The sequence below is a fragment of the Lutjanus erythropterus genome, chromosome 1, assembly GCF_056507025.1.
Source record: "Lutjanus erythropterus isolate fLutEry1 chromosome 1, fLutEry1.hap2, whole genome shotgun sequence".
Classification (NCBI taxonomy): Eukaryota; Metazoa; Chordata; class Actinopteri; order Lutjaniformes; family Lutjanidae; genus Lutjanus; species Lutjanus erythropterus.
Window position 1 is genome coordinate 41,513,798 of NC_139317.1, and position 21,929 is coordinate 41,535,726.

The window sequence follows — 21,929 nt, forward strand, 5'->3', positions numbered from 1 at the left end:
GGGAATGATCCTTCATGAGTTGAGACACTTTTCCTATGTCTTAAGCCAAACAAACCATTCACAAAGCCACTGGATCATCTGAAAATGCACCGCCACAAAGCTAAAAGCATGGCTATTTTTCTCAGCTCCTGAAAAGTTGACGTTTTGGAGATAAGTGTTTTTTATTGCACGGTGACGATTTGAAAACAGCCGTCTTGTGCCAAACTCTACACATATATCATCCTGCACAGTGAGGCTCAAACTTTACAGTCAAGGAAAAAGAAAAAAACAAGACAGTCTGAGTAGAGGGGATTTACATAAATAAATATTGACTGACTAATTGATCGACAGTTAAGCTCTAGTCTGCCTGACTCATTGATACTTCATCTGAACGAGGTTTGTGCAGAATCTATGGCCCCGATCATGGCTCTGAAATATTAGTACCCTAACTGTGCTGTGTTTTGATAAATCCTTGCTGCTGTCCGTGGTGCTGAAGCAGCAGATGGATTTGTATATGTCCCTTTTTCTCTCACTCCGGCCCTTCTTTCAGTTCAGTTTGGGACATATAATAAGCAGCCTATAGAGTACTATCACCTTCATACTCAAAGTGACAAGCAGCAACATGTCACAGAAGAGTGAAAGCATCATGGAGACACACTGCTGCCTGTAGTATTACTATAATATTCCCATAATATTTCTATGATCATTCAGTAGTGTCTGTGCTGCTGACAGTACACCTCCAGACCACTAAATATTTTAGGGGAGACATGACCACTGGGGATGATAACGATTAATTGATGATTGATTAATCAAGTAAAATTGAATTGATCCACTGTCAAATAGAGATCTAAAATATAACATTATTTTTATGAACAAGCTCCAAATATTATCTGATATTCAAGTATACATGTTTAATATGGAGGCCATCACATCTTTATATGTTTGTCAGAGAACATACAATATGTTGATATGGAATTAAAGCTTTGATTGAGGAGGCAAGAGATAAATCGATTCATTGATCATTAATGTTTTCAACGATTGATTGAGGAAAAGGCTTACAATTTGCAACCTTAATGACTACAGATACAGTTTTTACTATAGGGTAAAGGGCCATCCCCCCTTTAAAAATGTACAAGTTACCTACTGAGTATACACAGTTTAGTCTGTAATAATGTATCATATTTAATCTGCAAACTAACTAATAACAACAGCAGTCAGATCAATGTTGAGGAGTAAAAAGGCAATATTTTCCCCTAAATATATATTTGAGTTGAAGTATAAAGGAATATAAACTTGAAATATTCAAATAAAGGAACAAGTTCCTCAAAATAGTTCTTAAGTACAGTACTTACTGTAAGTAAATGTACCAACACTGCTGTTAGTAATGTCACACAGTCATCCTTGTCATAATAATGTTTTTTTTTTTTTGTTTTTTTTTTTGTTTTTTGTATGATTTTGCTTTGCCAAAAACTACTGTACTTATCTGAATCAGTGTCTTGCCTGGTTAAATAAAGTTTAAACAGAAGAAAAAAAGTAAATAAATCAAGGGTCTGAGACCAGAGGGTGTGGTGCACATTTCAGATTATAAAGTCCCTTGAGGTCAACTGTGATTTGTCATTCTGCGTTGTATAAAGAAAATGGACTTGACTTGATTATTTCTTGTCAGTATATCGCTGTGGAACTGGAATTTAAAAGTGACTGAGATACATCCAGGAAGTGAGAGAGATACAGACCAGGGAACAGAGGCAGACAGAGTGGGAGTGGTGGAAAGAGAGATAATACACGAGAGGGGAGAAAAAGAGGCAACTGCTGTGGATCCAGTCACCAGTTTTTAAAATGAAGCACAGTCATGTTACCTTAAAATGTGATGAACATCTGATGAGCTGCCTGAGAGACATTAAAGTGGTATAACATGCATCTGCCAAAAAACAGTGTCACTTTCTGTAACATTACAAGAACTTCTCTTTCCTGGTACCCACTGTAAAGCCAGACACACTGTTTATTAATATATAATATCTGTAGATATTAACGTGTATTATCCTCTGTGTGTTGCCAGTGCTCCTATCCTGTGTGGGAGGACTTCAGCGCCAAGGCCACCAAGCTGCATTCCCAGCTCCGGTAAGTTTCCTTCACAATGCAACAAAATAAAACAACAAATACATAAAAAAAAGTTTAAGTGTAAGTTCTGACACCATCTGAATTGTATGCATTGCCAGAATTTTTAGATTAAAGTTTCCACTCAATGAACTGGCAAGAATTCAGTGATTCCCTTACTGCAGCTTCAGTGATTTAAATAGAATTTAAGTTTTTGTAGATCATAAAAAAAGCATTTAAATCACCACATGACATCACGCAGATGCTTTAATTTCATGGGTTGTTGCTCTTTATGGACATAATATGCAACATTTTCCAAAAAAAAAAAAAAAAAGAACATATACAGACTCATAAATGTTCATAACTTGTATAAACTTTCATAATCATAACTTATAGCCCACTAGAGGTGTGGTGGGGGCTGTATCTGGAGAATCTCTGCCCTCTGCCTGTATTTCTCATTAATTTGTTGTGCTCAGGACACTTAACCCACTCAGAATGTCAGTATTTGACATTCTGAGAATGAGAGACAACAACAAGCTATCTTTCTGGTGCGTTTACTGACAGCTCGAACAAATTCCACTGACTCTACCTTTAAACTGGAGCAAATTTTAGGGAGACATGCCTGCTTTTTTATTAGATTTTGTTTTAAATTTACGAAAAGCAACATTGGAAAAACATGTTTCTAAATAAAATGGAAATAAAATTAAATCAGTTCTGTGTTTGTTCCTGTTTTTCCCATAGCTGTGGGCAAGGAGTAACTTACAGAGGTGGATAACACTGATATCAGTTGTATGTAGCAACATACTAATAGATCAAATCTGCTATTTCACCCACCTAATTCACTGATCAAATCATAAATGCCATCGCTACATTACCAGGGCAAAACCCAACCAATGACTATGCAAATAAAGTTTATCCATAGTACCATTTTATCTGAAGTAATGAGTGTTTTCTGTTCACGTAGAACCACGGTCCTGGCTGCTGTGGCTTTCCTGGATGCCTTTCAGAAGGTGGCAGATATGGCTACCAACACCAGAGGTAGGATCATAACAACTGTATGTGTGTGTGTGTGTGATCCCCAGCTCAGAAAACTCCAAGCTGTGTGCATTTGTATGTGTCCACTTGTTGTGTTTTTGCTCCTCTGAAGTGTCCACATGGCAGCACTATTAGAAGTCCTGTTATGTTGTTGAGATATTATCAACCCTCCTACTAAATTCTCCTCTGACTGATGAAAGTGTTCCCAGCAGCCTAAAGGTTCACTTTGTCCTCAGCTTCAAAGCAGTTGCGCTGCACTGTTTACTGAAACTAAAATGACGGAAGTTTCTCAGAGAGGTCAGTAAAAGGTATTTTTGTAGCAGGATATGCAGGATGCATGGTGTGTTGCAAACAACACAGGCTTTTGAAAGTTGATGCCAAATGTTTTTGGGAGGAAACTGCTGTTTGTTGATTTTACTGTTTATGCCAGTCTGTCATATCTTTAAATTTAACAATGTGTGAAGCATAAAAATCATGAAGTTTGTTGTTGTCAGGGTGCAAAGACATATAAACAAGTAAAGCACAGGCCATTGCTTCAGCAATAACAAGAGTAATATGTAGAAGCTGATGTGAACAACATTTTCCTAAAAGATGTACAATGTACACTCAGAAACATAATTCCTGTATTTTTGGGGGGATGCTTTACCAACACAACCTTACTAACTAACTCTACCTTGAATCAAAGCAATAAATTCCTCAGTTGCTTCAGTTGGCTACATTTATTATCAACGCTGACTGGACATCCACACTTAAAAAGTGGTAAAAAGGGATGTATTTTCCTGTTAAACTGCTAACAGAGAACTACTGAAGTTCTAGAAGTTCTTGATTAGCATTACAATTGCTACTATCTGTTGTTTCTTACTGGGATTCCACATCTGATGTTAGCCAGCCACAGCCAACAAGTTAAAGAGGGCATGTGATAAAAAGTATTGAGAATGCAACAAGTGCTGCATACAACAACCTTTTGCAACCTAGTATCATGCCAAAGCATGCCGCCAATAGATCTGAAAGTAGGGTGACCACACATCTGCATTTTCCAGGGACAGTCCAGGCTCTTGGTGGCCAGTTTCCAGCAGTGGTGTCCCCGGAAATGTTCCCATTTCTAATCGTGTGTTCAAGAAGACTTGACAGAAGAGTGAAGGAGATAGAGGAGGAGAAAGCCACAACTGAAAAGGAAGCTATCATTTTCTGACATGGTTTACAAAGTTACTCCCACAGTCCAAAGACATGCATGCTAGGTTAATTGGTGAATCTAAATTGCCCGTTGGTGTGAATGTGAACGTGGTTGTCTGTCTCTATGTGTCAGCCCTGCGATGAACTGGTGACTTGTCCAGGGTGAACCCTGCATCTCGCCCAGTGTCAGCTGGGATAGACTCCAGCCCCCCGCAACCCTTCGGGAATAAGTGGTTACAGAAAATGGATGGATGGATGGGTTTACAAAGTTACCATGGTCAAAATACATGAAACTGGAATTAACCCCCTTTTTGATTCATAGATTATAACACTGGATATTTTGACAACTGAACTGAAACTTATTGAAACGTATTTAAACTTATTTAAATAGTCATGTTTTGCCTTGCCAAGATGTAAATATTACACACATTCTCATTCTGTGGTCAAGCTAGTAATAATAAATATGCAGCATCCAGTTAGACTTTCAAAATAAACCTTGCTGAGAAACATTTCAGATGATGGTTGCTCTTTGGTTAGGTTTAGGCACCAAAATGTCTTGATCAAGTTTAAGAAAACATCATCATTAGGGTTAAAATAACAGCTTCCATACAATTGTTTTCACACAGGAATCAAATGACAGCATCCTGTGTGAAAGTCCTGTGTTTGACCCATGCGTCTACCCTGTCCTCCTCCAAAAGCAGACGCTGTTGCTCATTACACCATGTTTGTCCTTTGCTCCTGTCACTATCACCCACTGCTGGTGCTGCACCTTGAACACGATTACTTTTCACACCTTGGTGAAACAAAAGGTGACACTGACATCCCAGAGGACAGGAAAAGTTCAAAATAAGAGCTTGTCTTTGTCCAGCTCATGCCTCCTAGACATAAATGACCTCAATTTAAGACCCATATGAGACTTTGAACAGTCTCTCATGCTTCTTAAATTTGGCTCCTGAGGATCACTGCATTGATCTTGAATTTGTCTTAAATAACAGATAAAAATGAGGTCATCAGGGTGAGTAGATAATGACTGAATTCTCATTTTTGGGTGAACTATCCTGTAAAGTTTTGTTGATGGTCGCCAAGGACAAACCTCTGAGACACCTCTGAGCTCAGCAAAAGATCTCCTGCTTTTCTTTTGTTTTGCTCCTTTTCTTCTCCTAAAGGGGGTGGTTTAAGAGAAACAGATGCGACTTCAGCAAAATAAGAATGTCTTTTATTTCTCATAAGACAAAGAAAAGACTATTGTGAGAAGGAGGTCGGAGGTCTATTACATGCTTTGGTGTCAGACTGATATTTTGACTAGGTTTTTTTTTCACTTCTAAACACTGAAAATATCCATTATTAGGCTTTTCAGGACAGCGTGGCAACGTTTTCTACCCTGATCCACACTGAGTGGGCATCCTGGGTTGTTTGAGATCTTTTTGGGATCTGCTCTCGACTTTATAGAATTAAGGTTAGTGGATTGTACTTTGTGTTTCTGGCTTGAAACTCTTGATATCCTATGTGTAGGCTCAAAGCTCGGCACTAGTTTTACAGTAATGTGTGTGGGCCGGGGGCTGAGAAGGTCAGACAAACACTCACCGCCCACTGAAGGCCATAATCTGAATACTACGGTACCACTGAGGGAAGAGAGGGAAACTGGGACTGTGATGTAGGGAATTTCTCCTCCTGTTGTGACTTATTAGGTGCAGCTGCCAGACAGTGTATGTGATGGTGACATGTGTGTGTGTGTGTGTGTGTGTGTGTGTGTGTGTGTGTGTGTGTGTGTGTGTGTGTGTGTGTGTGCGGCCCCAGGTGGGATCCTACAGAGGAGGATACAGGAAGAAGCTCGTGCTGCTTTTACAGGCCAGACAGGAAATTACCAGCTCATTACACATGCCGCTACCACCACCACACACACACACACACACACACACACACACACACACACACACACACACACACAAAAAAAAAGGGGAAAAATATAGCATAAATGATGCTGGCACGAAGATGCAGACAGTGCATCAGAGGCTCTTTGTACTTTCTGTACTGATGAGTCATTCCTGCTGGAGTCCATTTGTCAGACTGCTGTACAATCGCTGCTCTTTCTCAGTGTGTGATGTTCTCTAATAGATTTGTTAAATGGATGGAGGCAGAAGACGGCACCAATAATGATGCTCTCTGTCTTCCTGCCATTCGCTATATCAATGTGCCACTTATTACTGCATGTGTGTGTGTGTGTGTGTGTGTGTATGAATCAAGCCCAAAGGGTACTGATGATCCTGTGCTCTGCTCTTGTACCGATGCTCCCATTTATGAGCCTGCATTGGCTGTGTTTCCAGTCAGCGTGTCAACCAAATTTAAAGTGTTTTCATCAGCTGGCTGACAATGAAAAAAAAAATTGGCTCCCTGAACATTATATATGGGATATTTCTGGAAGTCATGGTTGGCAGAATTTTACAGTCCAAAGGCGCCGCATAACCACTAATGATATTGATATCAGGATGAATATGCCAAGTCTAAATATTATGACATATGTATTTAAACTCATTTCCAGTCAGTGGCCTCAGAGATGGCTATGTCCACTGGTGCATCACTTCTGAAATATTGGATGGATTGCCATAAAATTTGGTAGATACACGCACGGTCCCACACGCTTTGATCAACCCTATATAGTCTCGCACGGCCAGATTTATCTCCTGGCTTCACTTAATTGCTGCGCCAAATCTCGGAAAAGGTCTGGCTGAATGTTTTATCATTCTGGTATAGGGAAAAATGTTCTGGCTTGTTAAACCAACCACGATTGTCTTGTGTGGTGCTGAATCCAGAATGCAGCAATGGTGCCATTGCAAAATAAAGTCGGGGGCAACGGAAGGGAACTTGTAGTGTTGATGATGATGACGATGTTGATGAGATGGTGACAGTATTATACTTGAAAGCTATATTGTAGCACCTCGTGCAAATGCAGGTCATGCTGAATTTGGGCAGTGGGGGAGGGTACCAAGTTGGGTCAACTAAAAACTTTTTTTTTTCGATTGATTGAAGCTGCAACTTCACCAATGTAAGTTTGCCAGGGTTGAACTGCACATGAAGCGAAGATAAGAGGTGTGTGATCTGTTAAAATTCTCCAACCGGCCACTATCACCGCACCAAGTGGCGATTCATCCTCCGTCCCACCTCCTCTCATCCTCCCAAGTCTCACTGGGAAGATGTGTGCAAGCGGCGACTTATCTACATTATTTACGCTGCGTATGTTTACTGCATTCCATAAACAAAATAAACATAACATAAAGTGTTAAGAAATGTAACACTGTCACACCTGTCATTAAATAGAAAAATACAACCAAGGATTCAAGTTTCTCTCTTTTACTGAACTAAAACAGGTTTAATTGTCTCATTAATTAATTGTAAAACACAGTACTTTCAAACCATCTTTGTTAGTCTGTCCACTCTTCCAAAATCACCAACTCATCAACATAAATCCTAAATTCAGCGTGTTAGATGTTTAAAGAGTCTGACACTACAGGCTGTTTTCCTCTCACTCCTCGTCCAACTACCAACACCAGCCTCTGTCACTCTGCAGACCATTACCTTAGCAAAATAAAACAGCAAACATTGCCCCCAGAAAATTGCCCCAGAACACCATGCAGGGGATGGATTCGGCCCGTCGCCAGTGGATGATATATTTGTCCAATTGCTCAACCCTAGCAAAGATGCAAATTTGCTTTGCCACCAGAAGCAAATGTTTTATTTGTTCCTTCACTCACATGGAATGGAAGTGAACAGGCGGCAAATTTATCCAATTTTTAAAAGGTAGATTTATTTATCATTTTACAACATGATATTAAGTTACAGTTCCCTTTTTGCCATGAAAACAAATATGTACAAAAATAACAGTGGTTCAATAAACTATAAGTCACAGGAATAAAAGTAAAATAAACTATGTGACCATGCCCTTAGATTCCCTTCTGGACGAATTAAAGGTGAACTTTTTATCTAGCACTATCATCACCTTGGTTGGTTCTTTGACCAAATACCTGAAAAACTGAGGACATCCCCATGAGCCTTGGTTGTATAGTGCTAATTAGCATGTTAGCATTCTGACACACTAAACTAATACTGTATGATGAACACGGTAAACATTATACCTGCTAAACATCAGCATGCTAACATTGTTACTGCGAGCATTGTAGCAAGGTGACATTAACATTTAGCTCAAAGCAGCACTGCAGCCTCAGTGAGTCAGTGGCATAGCTGCAGTCTCATTATAACATGAGACATCATGTGCTCAGGGTGTCTCACTCCTTTTAAACAATCGTCCCAGGGGTCAGATGAGGATATTGATCAGAAGAATGATTGAATATTTCAAACACAGTTAGGAAATAGAAACAAGTGCAACTTTCTGAGTACAGTTCTTCTTGGGATAAAGAAAATGTAGAGAATAAATGACAAAAAACCACTGAACTCAACAATACTGTGTTATGATAAAGTATACTGCATAATGTACTGTGTGAGGTGGCCAGTGGGAAATAGCCCCACTGGTTTTGTTCTGCTGGATCGTGGCCAGGCCTTGTTTTCTGCTGGGTCCCTGATGTTTAGGCAGCAGACATATTGAATTTTCCTCTCAAGCTGATAAAGTTAAAGAAAGCAGCAGAGAGGGTGAGAAAAACAGTTTTTCTTGTGTCGGTGATGGTGTGTGTGCGTGTGAGAGAGAGGGATTTAAAAAGTGGGTGAAATCCAGCAGGAGGAAATGTGCAAGTGTTTGTGAATTCCCTGGTGAGGGGTGAATTTGAGTGCACTTTCAGATGTGCTCTCCACTCCCCTCTTATAGCCCAAACATTCACTTTCCCCAGGGCGAACTTCTGGCTGTGTGTGTGTGTGTGTGTGTGTGTGTGTGCGTGTTTGTGACGGCATACGCATAACAGGCCTGCTTCCTTGATGTGGCGTGGTAGAGGTTGTATGTGTGCTTCCCGTATTTAATAACCTGTCAATTTGGCACCGTTTAACGACTCCTCTTCATCCATGCTTCAGTATTAATGAGGCAACACACACACAGACACACACGTTCCCATATTCACACACTCAGGCAAACCCAGAGGAAAGGAAAAGTTCAAAATAAGATATCATCCCTATGACTATTATGAGACTTTGACCATTTTCTCAAACTTCTTAAATTCGGCTCCCGAGAAACTGCTTTTGTCTCGTCTTAGCCGAAGACTAATTAAAGCCCAAATGAATGAATTAATTTAAATTTGAGTCAGTTTGCTCCTGAGATAACAGTGAGATCTCTAAGAAAACTTGGTTGTCTTAAATGAGATCTTAAATTTGTCTCAGTGGTCAAATTAAGGTCTGGTTGCTCCATATGGTTGCTAAGGAGAGACCTCTGAGACACTTATGAGCTTTCTTTTGTTTTGCATATGAGACTACAGGAAGCTCAAAATAACAATCTCATTCATTTCTCATAAGACAAAGAGAGAACACTTGTGAGAAACAAAATCTTCTGAAGGAAAGGCATGCAGGAATATATGGGAAGGTTTTCTTCCAGGCTTTCAAAATCTAGTCACACAAACATATTATGCTTAATTTCATGCTCTATAACATACTGGGAACAGTTTGAGACATTTCTGCTAAAAAGCTGAGACCGCATGACAGAGAGGTTTTCCAAATTCAGCTGCTCTTACATCAGTAGTTTTAAGCAGCCGTGGTTTATTGGCCATTGGAGAGTCAGACCACAGACTCTGTTTTGTCTCTCAGTTCGGGTTGATCTTGTTTATATTAATCCGAAACCGGCACATACATAAAGAAAGCTGAAGTTTTAGCTTTGGTTTAGGTTTGTTTGACCATATGAGAATGCAGCAGTCAGATTTTGTATATTGTAGTTTGGATGGCATTTCTTAGTTTTCTTACCAATCCCATAGCTATGTTAGACATGACACAACTATGATGCAGCCAAAGCAGGAACCACAGACTGTCACACACTATGTGGTTGAAATTGCCTCAACTCATTTCTTAGATCAGGCCTGCAAAGGCAAAGATGCTGAGAAGGGAAACCATAGTCTGTAAAACAGTTTTCTTTTTCAAGGAAATGTTTAGGAAATTCTTCATTTCTGCATCACCAGTCATCTGTTGTGCAGTCTTTGATTAGATTTGCCTCATTCTGTCACCCTTCCTCTTCAGTCACATTAGAGTGCCATTGTAATGATATCTGGCATATTTTTAGTGGCGAGAACCACATAACAATTTGATGATGTGTTAGCTGCTGAATATTTGGCAACATCACCATAAACTTTCAGTTTATCCTTATTTGTCCCTTGAAGTAGAGGTCTAATGCCTAAAATACTGAATTCATCTGATGGCAGTGATATTTTTTTAAATATTGGTATCAGGTCTAGTCAGTGAGTCTGTAGATATCTTGAATTTTATAAGTGTTTAATTTAAAGGGATAGTTCACCCAAAACTGAAAATTCAGTTGTTGATTTTGGGTCGGTTTAATTCAGTTAGTCTGCAATACACTGCTGGAGTTTCACAGGAGAGCAGTGTTACAGAATCTCCCAAACATCGTATGTGAATGGTGACCAGTTTTCAAACATAAAAAACAACAGAGAAAAAAAAACATAAAATGTCTCCATATTGCTCGTCTGCTATAATCCAAGTCTCCTAAAGCCCTGACCTTCAATCAGCATGAGGGTGAGCAGATAATGACTGAATTGTTATTTTTGGGTGAACTATCCCTTTAATCTTGATTCTTTTTAGCTGCAGTCTAATACAGATTTTTTTTATTTATAAAATGTAGTAAGCTGAAAGTTTAGAATGTTTCAGTGAAATGACTCTATTCTGTTAATTTGTTGTTCACTGATATGATAAAAGTACAAACTAAAGTGATCAGAGCTCTTAGCTCTATGTGTGTGTGTGTGTGTGTGTGTGTGTGTGTGTGTGTATGTGTGTGTGTCTTTTTTTAAAAGTGCTGTTTTGGAGAGCATAAAAATGAAAGTCGGGAAATCGCTTTAATATTGATCATTATTGGGAAGTAGGGTCTAGGACAGTGTTTCTGTTTGTCTTTCTTCTTTTTACTGTTTTTATTCATCAGCTCCTCTCTTTGTTCCTATGATGATGATAATGTTGCTGTCTATGATGATGATGATGATGGTGATGATGATGCATTCCTTCATCTGGGCCAATCCCAGGACTCTCACTATGCACACTTGGCACAAGGAACAGCAGTAAAGCGCTACTGTGTGTGTGTATGTGTGTGTGTGAGATGATGAGGATGATGATCTGATGGTACAGAATGTCTGGCGGTTTTATTGCCAGGCTGGCTGCCTGCTGCATTTGAATACAAGCTTTCATAATGAATATCATAAATCTTATTGATGAACACACACATAACTGCTCTCATGCTGAAATCCCACTTCACTCTTTAGACTTGTAAAGCCGTAAAATGGCAGAAACAAAATGAAGAGGTACGGTGTGGGAGTATATTGCATATAAAACTCAGGCTTTGTTTCATTTTAAACATTGATTTGCAAAAGTTTAATTTTGGATTCTTGATCAGAGCATATGCAAAACAATATTGAAACAACAACAAAAGAAAAAAAATTCTGTTTCTTTACTGCTTAAAAGTTACAAAACATGTGTCTTAGCTGTTTCTGTCACTTCTCTCCTCTTGTTAGGATATGATCACAGCTCTAACTTCTGTTGTTGTCTATAACACAATGGCTGACCTACATGTACTGCATTTTTTAAGGGTAAAATAGAACAGAATTAACATTTTTTGCAGCGAAGGTCACAGCTGCCCCAAGGCGAGTATATCTGACAACACTGTTTATCAGAACCAGAAATACTTTATTGATCCCTGGGGGGAAATTGGGTTACGTCAGGTGAAAACAACCTTCATTTTCAGGTTGTCTTCTAAAAGGAACGTGGAATCTAGGGGCTCGGTGCATTTCATGTGTGGCAAAACCAAGGAAGCTCCAGAATATCAAAAGACACGAGCCGTGTTTCCATTCAAACGTATTGCAGATTCTAACCAAATTTTGAGAAACTCAGCAAAAGACGACGCAAATGAATGTTTGTGTCCATCTAATACTGTTAAGAGATTATCAGGAAGTGGTTCATTGAGATAAGCAGCAGGTGGCAGCAGTCAGGTGCCACTGCAGAGGAAGAGTGCGCAACAAGATGATGTATTATCCTATTAACGATAAGTCAAAACTCAAACAATGTAAATGAAATGCAGAAACAGGATGGACATATGGCATTTTGTTTCATGTATTCATTTGATAACCTTCATGGTCTTTTCATCATGTCACACTGATCTGATGTTTTTGTCTGTTGCTATTTTCATCTCTTCAATGGTATGGAAGCTTCAGTGGATGTGTAAGCCACATGCTTTATGTATGTCATGATTTTTTCATGAAGTATGAAGTTTCCATTGCATTTTGCTTTTATTGATGCACAGACTTTTCTACCTCAGCCAAGCTTAAAACATTCTCTGTGATTCTGTTGATTTTTTTGGCATTTCGTGCTAAGTTTTTTTCCGCACAAATTGAAAATACACATAAAACACGTGTATGAAAATGCGCCTAGTGGTCACAAACTCTAATCCTGTTTTTTTTAGTTTCACCTTTTATTTTTTTAAGGTTATTTTTGGGGCGTTTTTGCCTTTATTGACAGTGACAGCTGAAGGTATGACAGGAAAGGGGGGTGAAGAGACAGGGGATGACATGCAGCAAATGAGCCACAGGCGGGATTCGAACCGGCAGCCGCTGCAGAGGACTAACAGCCTCAATACATGGTGCGCAATAGGGGCGCCCAGTTTCACATTTTAAAGGTGCTGCAGGGATCCCGGAGGAAGATTGTTGATTGTTGAGTCTTATTTCCAGCTTGTTAAATGCTTACGTTTTGGGAATGACACTGAACAATCAACCACCAACCTGCCAAAGTCTCCTGTCAGGGGCTAGATTTTCTGAAAACAGAGCCAAGAGGAGGAGCAGAAATCTATTCTTCACCCAGACCACTTGAATTACATTACACTTAAAGATATTTGCCAGATGATGCCAAAAATAAATTGCCCTTCCCAGCTACAATACTTAAAAAATGATCTCTGTTCACCCTCAAATGCCAAAACAATAGAAAAACAGTTAAACCTCTTGTGGCTCCGTAATACTACCTGTTATCAAGATGCATTGTGATATCAATTGTGCTATTGACAATATTGGCATGCAATTGCATTTTTAGATTACCCACAAGTTTTGGGATTTAAAAAGTGAGGGCCATGCAGCCACAATGCTCCATAGCTTCACAGTTTTCTGCCTGATGATGCCACACAGACAAAGTGTCGTGATGCTTTTTCTATTACACCCCAGACACTTAATGAAGGGAAATGATCCCCATCTGGATATAAAAAGAGCAAGAGTGATTGTTTTTCTACTAAACAAGAAGTGGGCAGAAACAGGGTTTATCTCAACTGCAGATGGTGGAAAGGAGAGAAAAGAGGCTGGAAAACTCATTTCCAACATGTTTATCTTCTTCAGTGAAGCCAAAGGAAGGGAGCTGGGGGGCAGGAAGCAATGAAGTTTATGGGAAATGTGGTCTTGATTTGGAGAAACACCACCACTAATAATACCACTGCTGTGACACACAGGCTGCCACTGATCCTGGCCGTGCTCTCATGCATTTACAGTAATAGCACCAAATTTTAATCTGAGGATGGTTTATTGGTGTTTAAAGCTACTACACACAGCACGTTTAAAACTCGACACAAAGAAGAAGACCGCATTGACTTGCTGTAAACAGAGAATCTCAGATACGGGGCACAGTGGCGCTGTGTGGAGAAACGATAGCTAATGTGTTTAAATGGTAGTAAAATGATGCCAGCAACAGTCGAGGATTGTTCCAGATCTCAGAGGAATGGAGCGAAAAGACAGAGAGGTCTGAGCTTGAGAGAGCGTTGAATGTAGCGAGCAGTAAGGACAGAAAATGGACAGAAGGCTGTTGTTGGGAATTGTGTGGAAGTCTTCAACAGTAGGCCTGTGCCGTCACTGTTGATACAGGCAATAGCTAAGGGGGCCCTGGGGGTACATTAGGGGGATTTATTGGCAGAATATGGCAGAAATGGAATATTATATTTATTATATAGTCATTCTTTATATAGCTGTTAAAATAATAATAACAATAATTGTAATAATAATAAAAAAAATCACTGGAATCAGAGTGGTGCTTGGTATTGGCTGACACACAAAGTTCAGCTATCAGAACTTTGGAAGGAAAAAGTGGTATTGGAACATCTCTAGTTTCTACAGTAACCCAGAATGGACAAACCAAACACCAGCTCTAAGGAGGACATTTCACATCTTTTTGTGGGTTTCGTGGGCACTGTAGGTTCTCGTTCATGCTTGGAAGGGGAGGGTGAGGTGAATTTTAGTCAACTCTTCACTGTTAGATGCCACTAAATCCTACACTGGTCCTTTAACTCAACCTTAACCCTTCAAATGGACATCATTAAAATATTTTTTTTCATATGATTTAACTCATAATGTTGAGTTGAGTTTGGTCAAGTTTACATTTTGCACAGGCACCATCTACAGGGGTTTTATGCCCCCCCAAAGTGAAAGATGGGGCGCAAAGGTGCAGCGTCCCCCCAATTCCCGAGGCAAAGCAGGAAAAAATGTGGCTGAAAAAATTGCCATAGACTTAGATATTTTATTGCCATTTTAAAGGATCACACGTAAAGTCGTAGCATGCAAAGTGTGTGTTTTGTTGGTCTTATGTGTTACTGGCCGAACAACACTGAATGCTCAGACTAATAGACACTTCAATATGATGTCTGCCACCAGCTCTGCGTGGAAATAGATTAAACAATGACACTGCAAATTGTGTGCTGCACACTAAGGGAGGATCAAATGCACCAGACCGAGGTTTCCTGCCACATTTGTGATCTCAGACAAAATTCCAAGTGAGAGCCCAAAGCATGCAAGAACACTGGATTCATACTTGATCTAAAATACTTCTGAATGAAATACAGGGAGAGATGGCAGAATATGATGGATTTACCTTCAACAACTGGCTGTGGTGAAATGCAGCCTTCACTGAAGAAAGACGCCCAAATCTCCCAAAGAATCCATCTAAAATTTCACAGCAAGAAAGTGAAAACCTTTTTAGAGTTTTGCTTTATAACTTTGAGAGATCTTTAACTTTATTAAGCCCAGTATATCTGACATTGCAGTGCGCACAATGAGAGCCTTCTGCTGGAGACAAACCAGCAGCCTCTGAATGCAAATAGATTATGTATTTTGTCTCAGCTGAATAGTATGACTTTGAAAACACCAATTTGAATGAATTTCGTTACTTAATAAAATGAAGAATTGGAAGATATCACTTCCATGAGGCTGTTCAAATGTTAAAATAGTGTTCCTCTGCCTCAATAATTATTAATGCCATCAGATAATACACAAAAGCGGTCAGGTTTGGAAACCACATACATTGGGATAATGTGCTTCTATTCAGGATGGAAAATGTCAAATTTTTTGGAAAGAATACTAATCCCTACACCAAACCACATCATAACATCGTAACAATATACAGGCCAACATCAACTATTTAAACTTTTTATTCAGCTCTTTTTCAACCAACTACTTTTAGCTAACTATGCACCTGAAGAGCGTGTGTTTGTGTGTGAGTGAAAGAGAAGGAGAGACAGAGAAGTTGCTTGTTCAAGAGTGGGTAAGTAAAACAATAGGTGATAAATAGAGAGTAAACAAAAGTGGGTAAACAACAATATAATAAGAAAACACGATAAAAAAAAAGCAAAAGTTGCTGCCTGTTTGCTTTGCTTGAAAAGCCTGTCTGCTGAATGTGCATGTGTGTGTTCATTCAGTGTAATAAAAAAAGTATTCAACACCCCCTCATTAACTGGCAGAGCGCTCCATGCTGGCTGCACTGATGACTCCCTGGGCGGGAGGAAGAGCGCTAACGCTCAGATGTGAGGCCATTTAAGTTAATACATTTACACACACACACACTACATACAAACACACAAACACTTTCCTTTATTCAGCTTGCAGCATGCACCCCCTGCAAGGACCACCTGCTAGTTAATACCACTGCTCACACACACTCCCACAACACACACACACACTCGCCCCTACACATGCAATTCTAACATGCATGCATATTAGCTCCCAGGCATGTGTGTGTAAACATGTAGGCACTGCACTGAGCATGCTAAGCAATTGTGACCACACACACGCATGGTTCAGCCTGTTGAAATGAGCAGCGGGAACAAAGGGCAGTGGGTATTTCACCGCAAGAGCATGTGAAAGGTTGATACTCCAAGAAAACTGTCATTTAGAAGTTCTTCTGTGTGTGATGCATGCGTGTCTCCCCCTTTTCTCGCTCTGACTATGACATGGATCCGCCGTCCCTTCAGCCAATCGCAGGCGAGCGGGATCACATTTACGAGCATGGTTGCCAGGCAACAAGGAGAAAGAGAGAGCGAGTGAGTGTGTGAGAAAGAGATGGAAGTGGTGGCAGAGAAAAAATAGCCATGTTGTTGCCAAGAGGAGAGGAGAAATCTGAGCAAGATGGCTTAATTGCATTTCACAGATAGCATGCCATTCACGGTCAACTGCAGATAGCCTACATTTGATCTGATACGGTTGATCATGCAACCAAAGCAGTTGAACTGGGGTTTTGTACTATATACAAAACCGGGTTAGCATGAGGATTAGTCAGCTGACCTTACCTTAACCCCATGACCTATAACCACAATTTAATTGTCTGCATTTCTCCAAGTTTATCTCTATGCTAAGTCTAAGTCCAGACAACCAATCAGAGGATCATGCCAGTGGTTTAGATTATCTTAAACCATGTTATTTGGAGATAAAAAGGAAAGCGAGCGTCATTGTTGTACTGTAAGGCATTCCTTAGCAACTGCATGTGGTAAACTGTGTGTGCAGACAGAACGTACAGCAAAAAAAGTTGCGCATATACTGGGGCTTTATGAATAGATCAGCGAGTGTGGTGATTATTAAAAAGTCTCTCAGCCAGTCGCATCATTGGTCTGACAGGTTAGACGTGTGGCGTCAGTCCTTCTGCTTTTAGATGCTGCAGGTATTTCACAAACTGGGGAAGAAGCTTTTCATGCACTGTAAAGCCACTGTGGAAAGCAGATACTGCTTTCAGACTGACTGACTTCCCCTCTTTAACAACATTAAAAGTTATTTTCACCCCCATTAGTTACTGATGCACCCTAATTTATTTTGTTCTGGAACTGGGTCTGATGATAGGTGTGCCAAAGCACTGAAATAACTGGCATTTATCCTGAAAAAAAACATGTGTGGTGCGTGCAAAGCATATACATGTATGCATGCATGAATATGAGGTACACGGTACATTTGGGGCACATAAACACAAACAGTGCAGTGGCCAAATTTGAGTGAATGCTGCATGGTGAACATTTTTTTTAGATTTAAAATATTTTAATTCTAGGTAAAAATCTGAGTAATGCTTTGTTACTGTCACTTGATCTTGGTAGCTTGCTTTATGGTGTGCTGCCTGCAGTCACAGCTGCTAAGCTAGCTAAATGATATGGTGCTAGTACCTTCTTTTGGTCAGTTCAAACTTCAACTCAATTTCAACATGATTTATTTCAAACATTTGTTATATTTTGAACATTTTACACACCTCACGAAGTAATATTCCTCCTCTCAAACTCATTTAACACTGTGTCTGTAACATCCTTTCTGTCATGTTGTTGTTGTCATCACTAATGTAGTGCTTGCATACTGTAATATTTCCCTGTTGGTGGTATGCAATTCATGAGTAGGCCCATTGGTTTTGCACTAAGATTTTGGACAAATAAATCTAACACTGTTTTCGGGTAAAAAATAGCATGTTGGTAAGGAATTTCAGATGCGGTGTAGGCTAAACCAACATCAACAAAGACACTGAAAAAGCCCATTTATCTCCAACAACAACTTATGCAACAGGCTAATTAATCAACTGATGATGTCGATGAAGTTGTCAGTGCCTCACTGAATGTTCTGTCGTCCATGGAGGGTTAAGTTACACTGTTAAGATGCTGACTGCAGACATGCTAACGTTAGCTGTGGCTGCTGCAGCAGACTTGGCTTTCAAGCTATGAAAAACGGTGCACTCTTTCAGAAGTGTGTTTGTGTTTGGTTAGCTTGTGACTGCCTTCAGCTCCCCATCGCCCTGACTCACTGCGACTTTGGCACCAATTGATTGGTTGTTACCCATAAAAGTACTGAGTTCGGCACCCAACTGTACTAGCCATGCGTCATTTTCTACTCCTACTAAATAGATACTTGCTTTCTACTCCAACAGTGCAGATGACACAAATTTATTTTAATAATGTGCATTGAGAGAATTCATGAAGGTTTAGATTTGATGTCAGTAAGAACTTTCTTTGTTTCTCACCCTCTCTTTTCCCTCTGTAAGTAGGCCATGGCTGAGAGGCCTGTTGTTGTGGACAGCCACAAAAAAACAACATTATTGTCTTTAATTAAGCCTCAGCAACAGTGTACTTCCCTCCCTACAGCCCCCATCTCTCCCTCTCTCTCTCCCTCTCTTTCCTTCCTCCATGCCATCCAACTATTCAGTGCTCGCTCTCCCCTCATCATTCACCCCAAATGCTACCCTTCTCGTCCCTCCTCTCTCGTCCCCCTCTGCTCCCTCTTACTTCCCAACACGTTTCTCCCATCTAATCCTGCCTCCCATCATTCCTAGTTCTCCTTTGCCCTCCTCCTTCCCTCCATCCCTCACTCCGTCTCTGGCAGCTCTCTAAGGACATTTCCTCATGTCACAGTGCAGTATTGTCCCAGAGGTCAACAACACAAGACATGCTCTGTTGCACACACACACACACACACGCACACACACATGCAGTGCACTCGCTCAGTAAGCATGGGAAGCTGAGCTCAGTGAGTCTTGCTGCTCCAAGGCCAAGTCCTGTTTAATGAGACAAGAGGCTGGAGTGAGTAGTGGTATGCATGTAAGAAAGAGAGAGTGTGTGTATGTGTGTGTTATGGTGGGTAGTCAGTGATATCTTTCCTGAACGAGCTGTTTACTGCAGCGTTGAGTTCTTTTAGTCTTTTCGGTAAGTTTTTTATCATTTAAGATTCAGTAACTCTCAGTGAATTTTTCAAAATACTGAAGCCACACTTACCACACTTCGGGAGAGTTTGTGTGTGTGTGTGTGTGTGTGTGTGTGTGTTCTCGCTCAGAGTTAGTGAGTTAGGTGTTAATCCGCAGCATTAACAGCCATCAGCCAGGCGTGATAACTGGTGAGGCTGCTGCTGGCTCAGCTGTACACACACACACACACACACACACACACACACACACACACACACACACACACACAGCTATCCTTCTGAGGACCCTCCACTGCCAATATTTGACTACGTTATTCTGCAGTTTGAACGTAATGATTAGAACTAGACACTTTTCTCTAACCTTAAAGGGATTCTTTGCCAAAAATCTTTTGAGCATCACTCAGGATCTACAGGTTTGAAGAGTAGCTGTAAGTGGGATGTGTTGTTGCTTCAGATACCAGTGAGACGATACAATACAATTCAGGAACTCCAGTTTGAGGATTTAATTTAGGTTAGGAGGGTTTATCACGTGCTAAAACACTGCTCAGTGGGCTATAATGTTATAAGGAAGGGTTTCACAGCTCTGCAGCAACTGCACTGCAGCAATAATTTTATCTGTAGTCGTGACAGTCACAAGGTAAACAGTAGAAATATGCACATTACACAATGTAAATTAATACCAGTATTTCCAGGAATATGTGCTTGTATGATTTTGCTACCACTGTGCCTTGAGGGATGATTTTACATTACTGGTCTGTGTTTTTTCCAGTTGTTGTTTGTCAGAATTAACACCTGTCAACCATGAGACCTTGAAAGTTTTCGGGAAAGTTTCAGCGACTTTGTTTCAAGCATTCTGGTGACTTTGAATGAATGAAAATAACATAAGTTCACTGCAACAACATTTTTGTGTTGAATAATACTAACTCATTTTTAAATAATTTTAATTAGGATAGAATCCAGAATTTTCATACATTTCTGGCATAAACTAGTATTCATCAATTTTCTTTCATTCATTTAATTTTTGCCATGCCCCTAAAACAAAATTGATGCAGGAAATTCATAAAAATGCACACCCCCTTTTTTTTTTTAAAGCTTTTTCTTAAAAGCAGGGATTCTTCTTAGGAAGTCTGGTTTTTGTATTGTTGTCTGGGCGGTAAAAGTCAACATTTAGAGTCATATAGGGCGCATATATGTTGTACAGTGACAGAAACAGATTGTGAAAAGAAAAACTTGTCAAAAATCAGGAGAAAACACAGGAGAATTGTGATCCATGAAGGAAATAAGGAGAGGGGAATGAAAAACGGGAGTCTCCTGGGAAAACTGGGAGGGTTGGCAAGTATGGTCGGAATGCACCCTTAAAGCTCGGGTAGGTGATTCTGGAGAAAGATAGTTGATTGTTGTTTTTGTAGACACAGTGGATTCTTTCAAATGACATTAGGAGCCCTAGGAAGACCCAGAGGAACCTGATCTGATGTTTTCACACATCATCTGGCTCATACATTACGGACAGTTTCAGCAAATATGTACTGACCCTTTAAAAGTTTTTACTTGTCTGAGGAGCTGGCCAAGTTTCATGAAGGAAAATGATTATATTGTCCGTAGAAATGTCCAAATTATTATTCGAGTTTGTAACTGTTTTGTCTTAAGGTAACATCTTCAAATGTCTTAATTTGTCTGACCGATACTTCAAACCCGAAGATATTCACTTCATAAGGATTTACCAGTGTGTAGGATTTAGTGGCTTCTAGTGGTGAGCTTGCAGATTGCAAACACCTCGTCTCACTCTCCCCTTCCGGGCATGCAGGTCAACCTACAGTGGCAGCAAAACCTGCGCAAAACTTGGAAAGGCTGTATGTAGATCCAATGTTTGGTTTGTCTGTTCTTTAGAAACACAGAGGTGCAACATGATGCTCTCTGTGAGAGAGGCTGTCTGTAGATATAAACTGCTTGTTCTGAGGTAATGAAAACACAACAATCCTTATTTCAGGTGATCATGCAAGAATGAAAACACACTTATGAATATCATACTCCATCTCTGCCATATTCTGCCAATTTAAGTCCTGTAAATCTCACACATTTTACCTTTAAAACTGAAAAGAGCATCAGATTTTCACATGTGAGAAACTGAAGGCAGCTGTTTCAAGCATTTTACTTTTAATAAAGTAGTTTTTTAAATGAATTTAGTCGTCACGATACCAAAACACTGCCTCTCTGTTCTTCTTCTTCTAACCCTGAAGCCACAGAAGTAGCATCTTTTGGCATGCTTGCAACATATTCCTTCCTGCTTTCATCATGTTTATTACACATGACACATAGAGCCGCTTTCATTTGTCCTTGATGATGCACACATGTTTATTTGAATACAGGTGTGTGTGACTAAACCTAATTCTACCCTTCATCTTTGTCTCTCTGCTCTGCGGCTCTGCCACCGGGTGCGTTGCCATGGCAACAGTGGCACACAGATGCCAGTGTGTTATGTTTTGGGGGGCTCTCTGTCTAACCCCTTATTCCTCCACACACTCCTTTTCTAATATATTTCATTAACAATTCGAA

At 40.1% G+C, this 21,929-nt stretch overlaps 1 protein-coding gene across 1 annotated transcript in view; it reads left to right on the plus strand.

Annotated features, from left to right (window-relative positions):
- Positions 1-3,218, plus strand: part of LOC146333307 (protein MTSS 2-like) — a 37,984-nt gene extending 34,766 nt beyond the window's left edge. Inside the window, exons 2-3 of the mRNA XM_084725271.1 lie at positions 2,036-2,097; positions 3,038-3,218. Coding sequence (XP_084581397.1) covers positions 2,036-2,097; positions 3,038-3,218 — 243 coding nt within the window. The remainder of the gene's footprint in view (positions 1-2,035; positions 2,098-3,037) is intronic.
- Positions 3,219-21,929: the final 18,711 nt, after the last annotated feature.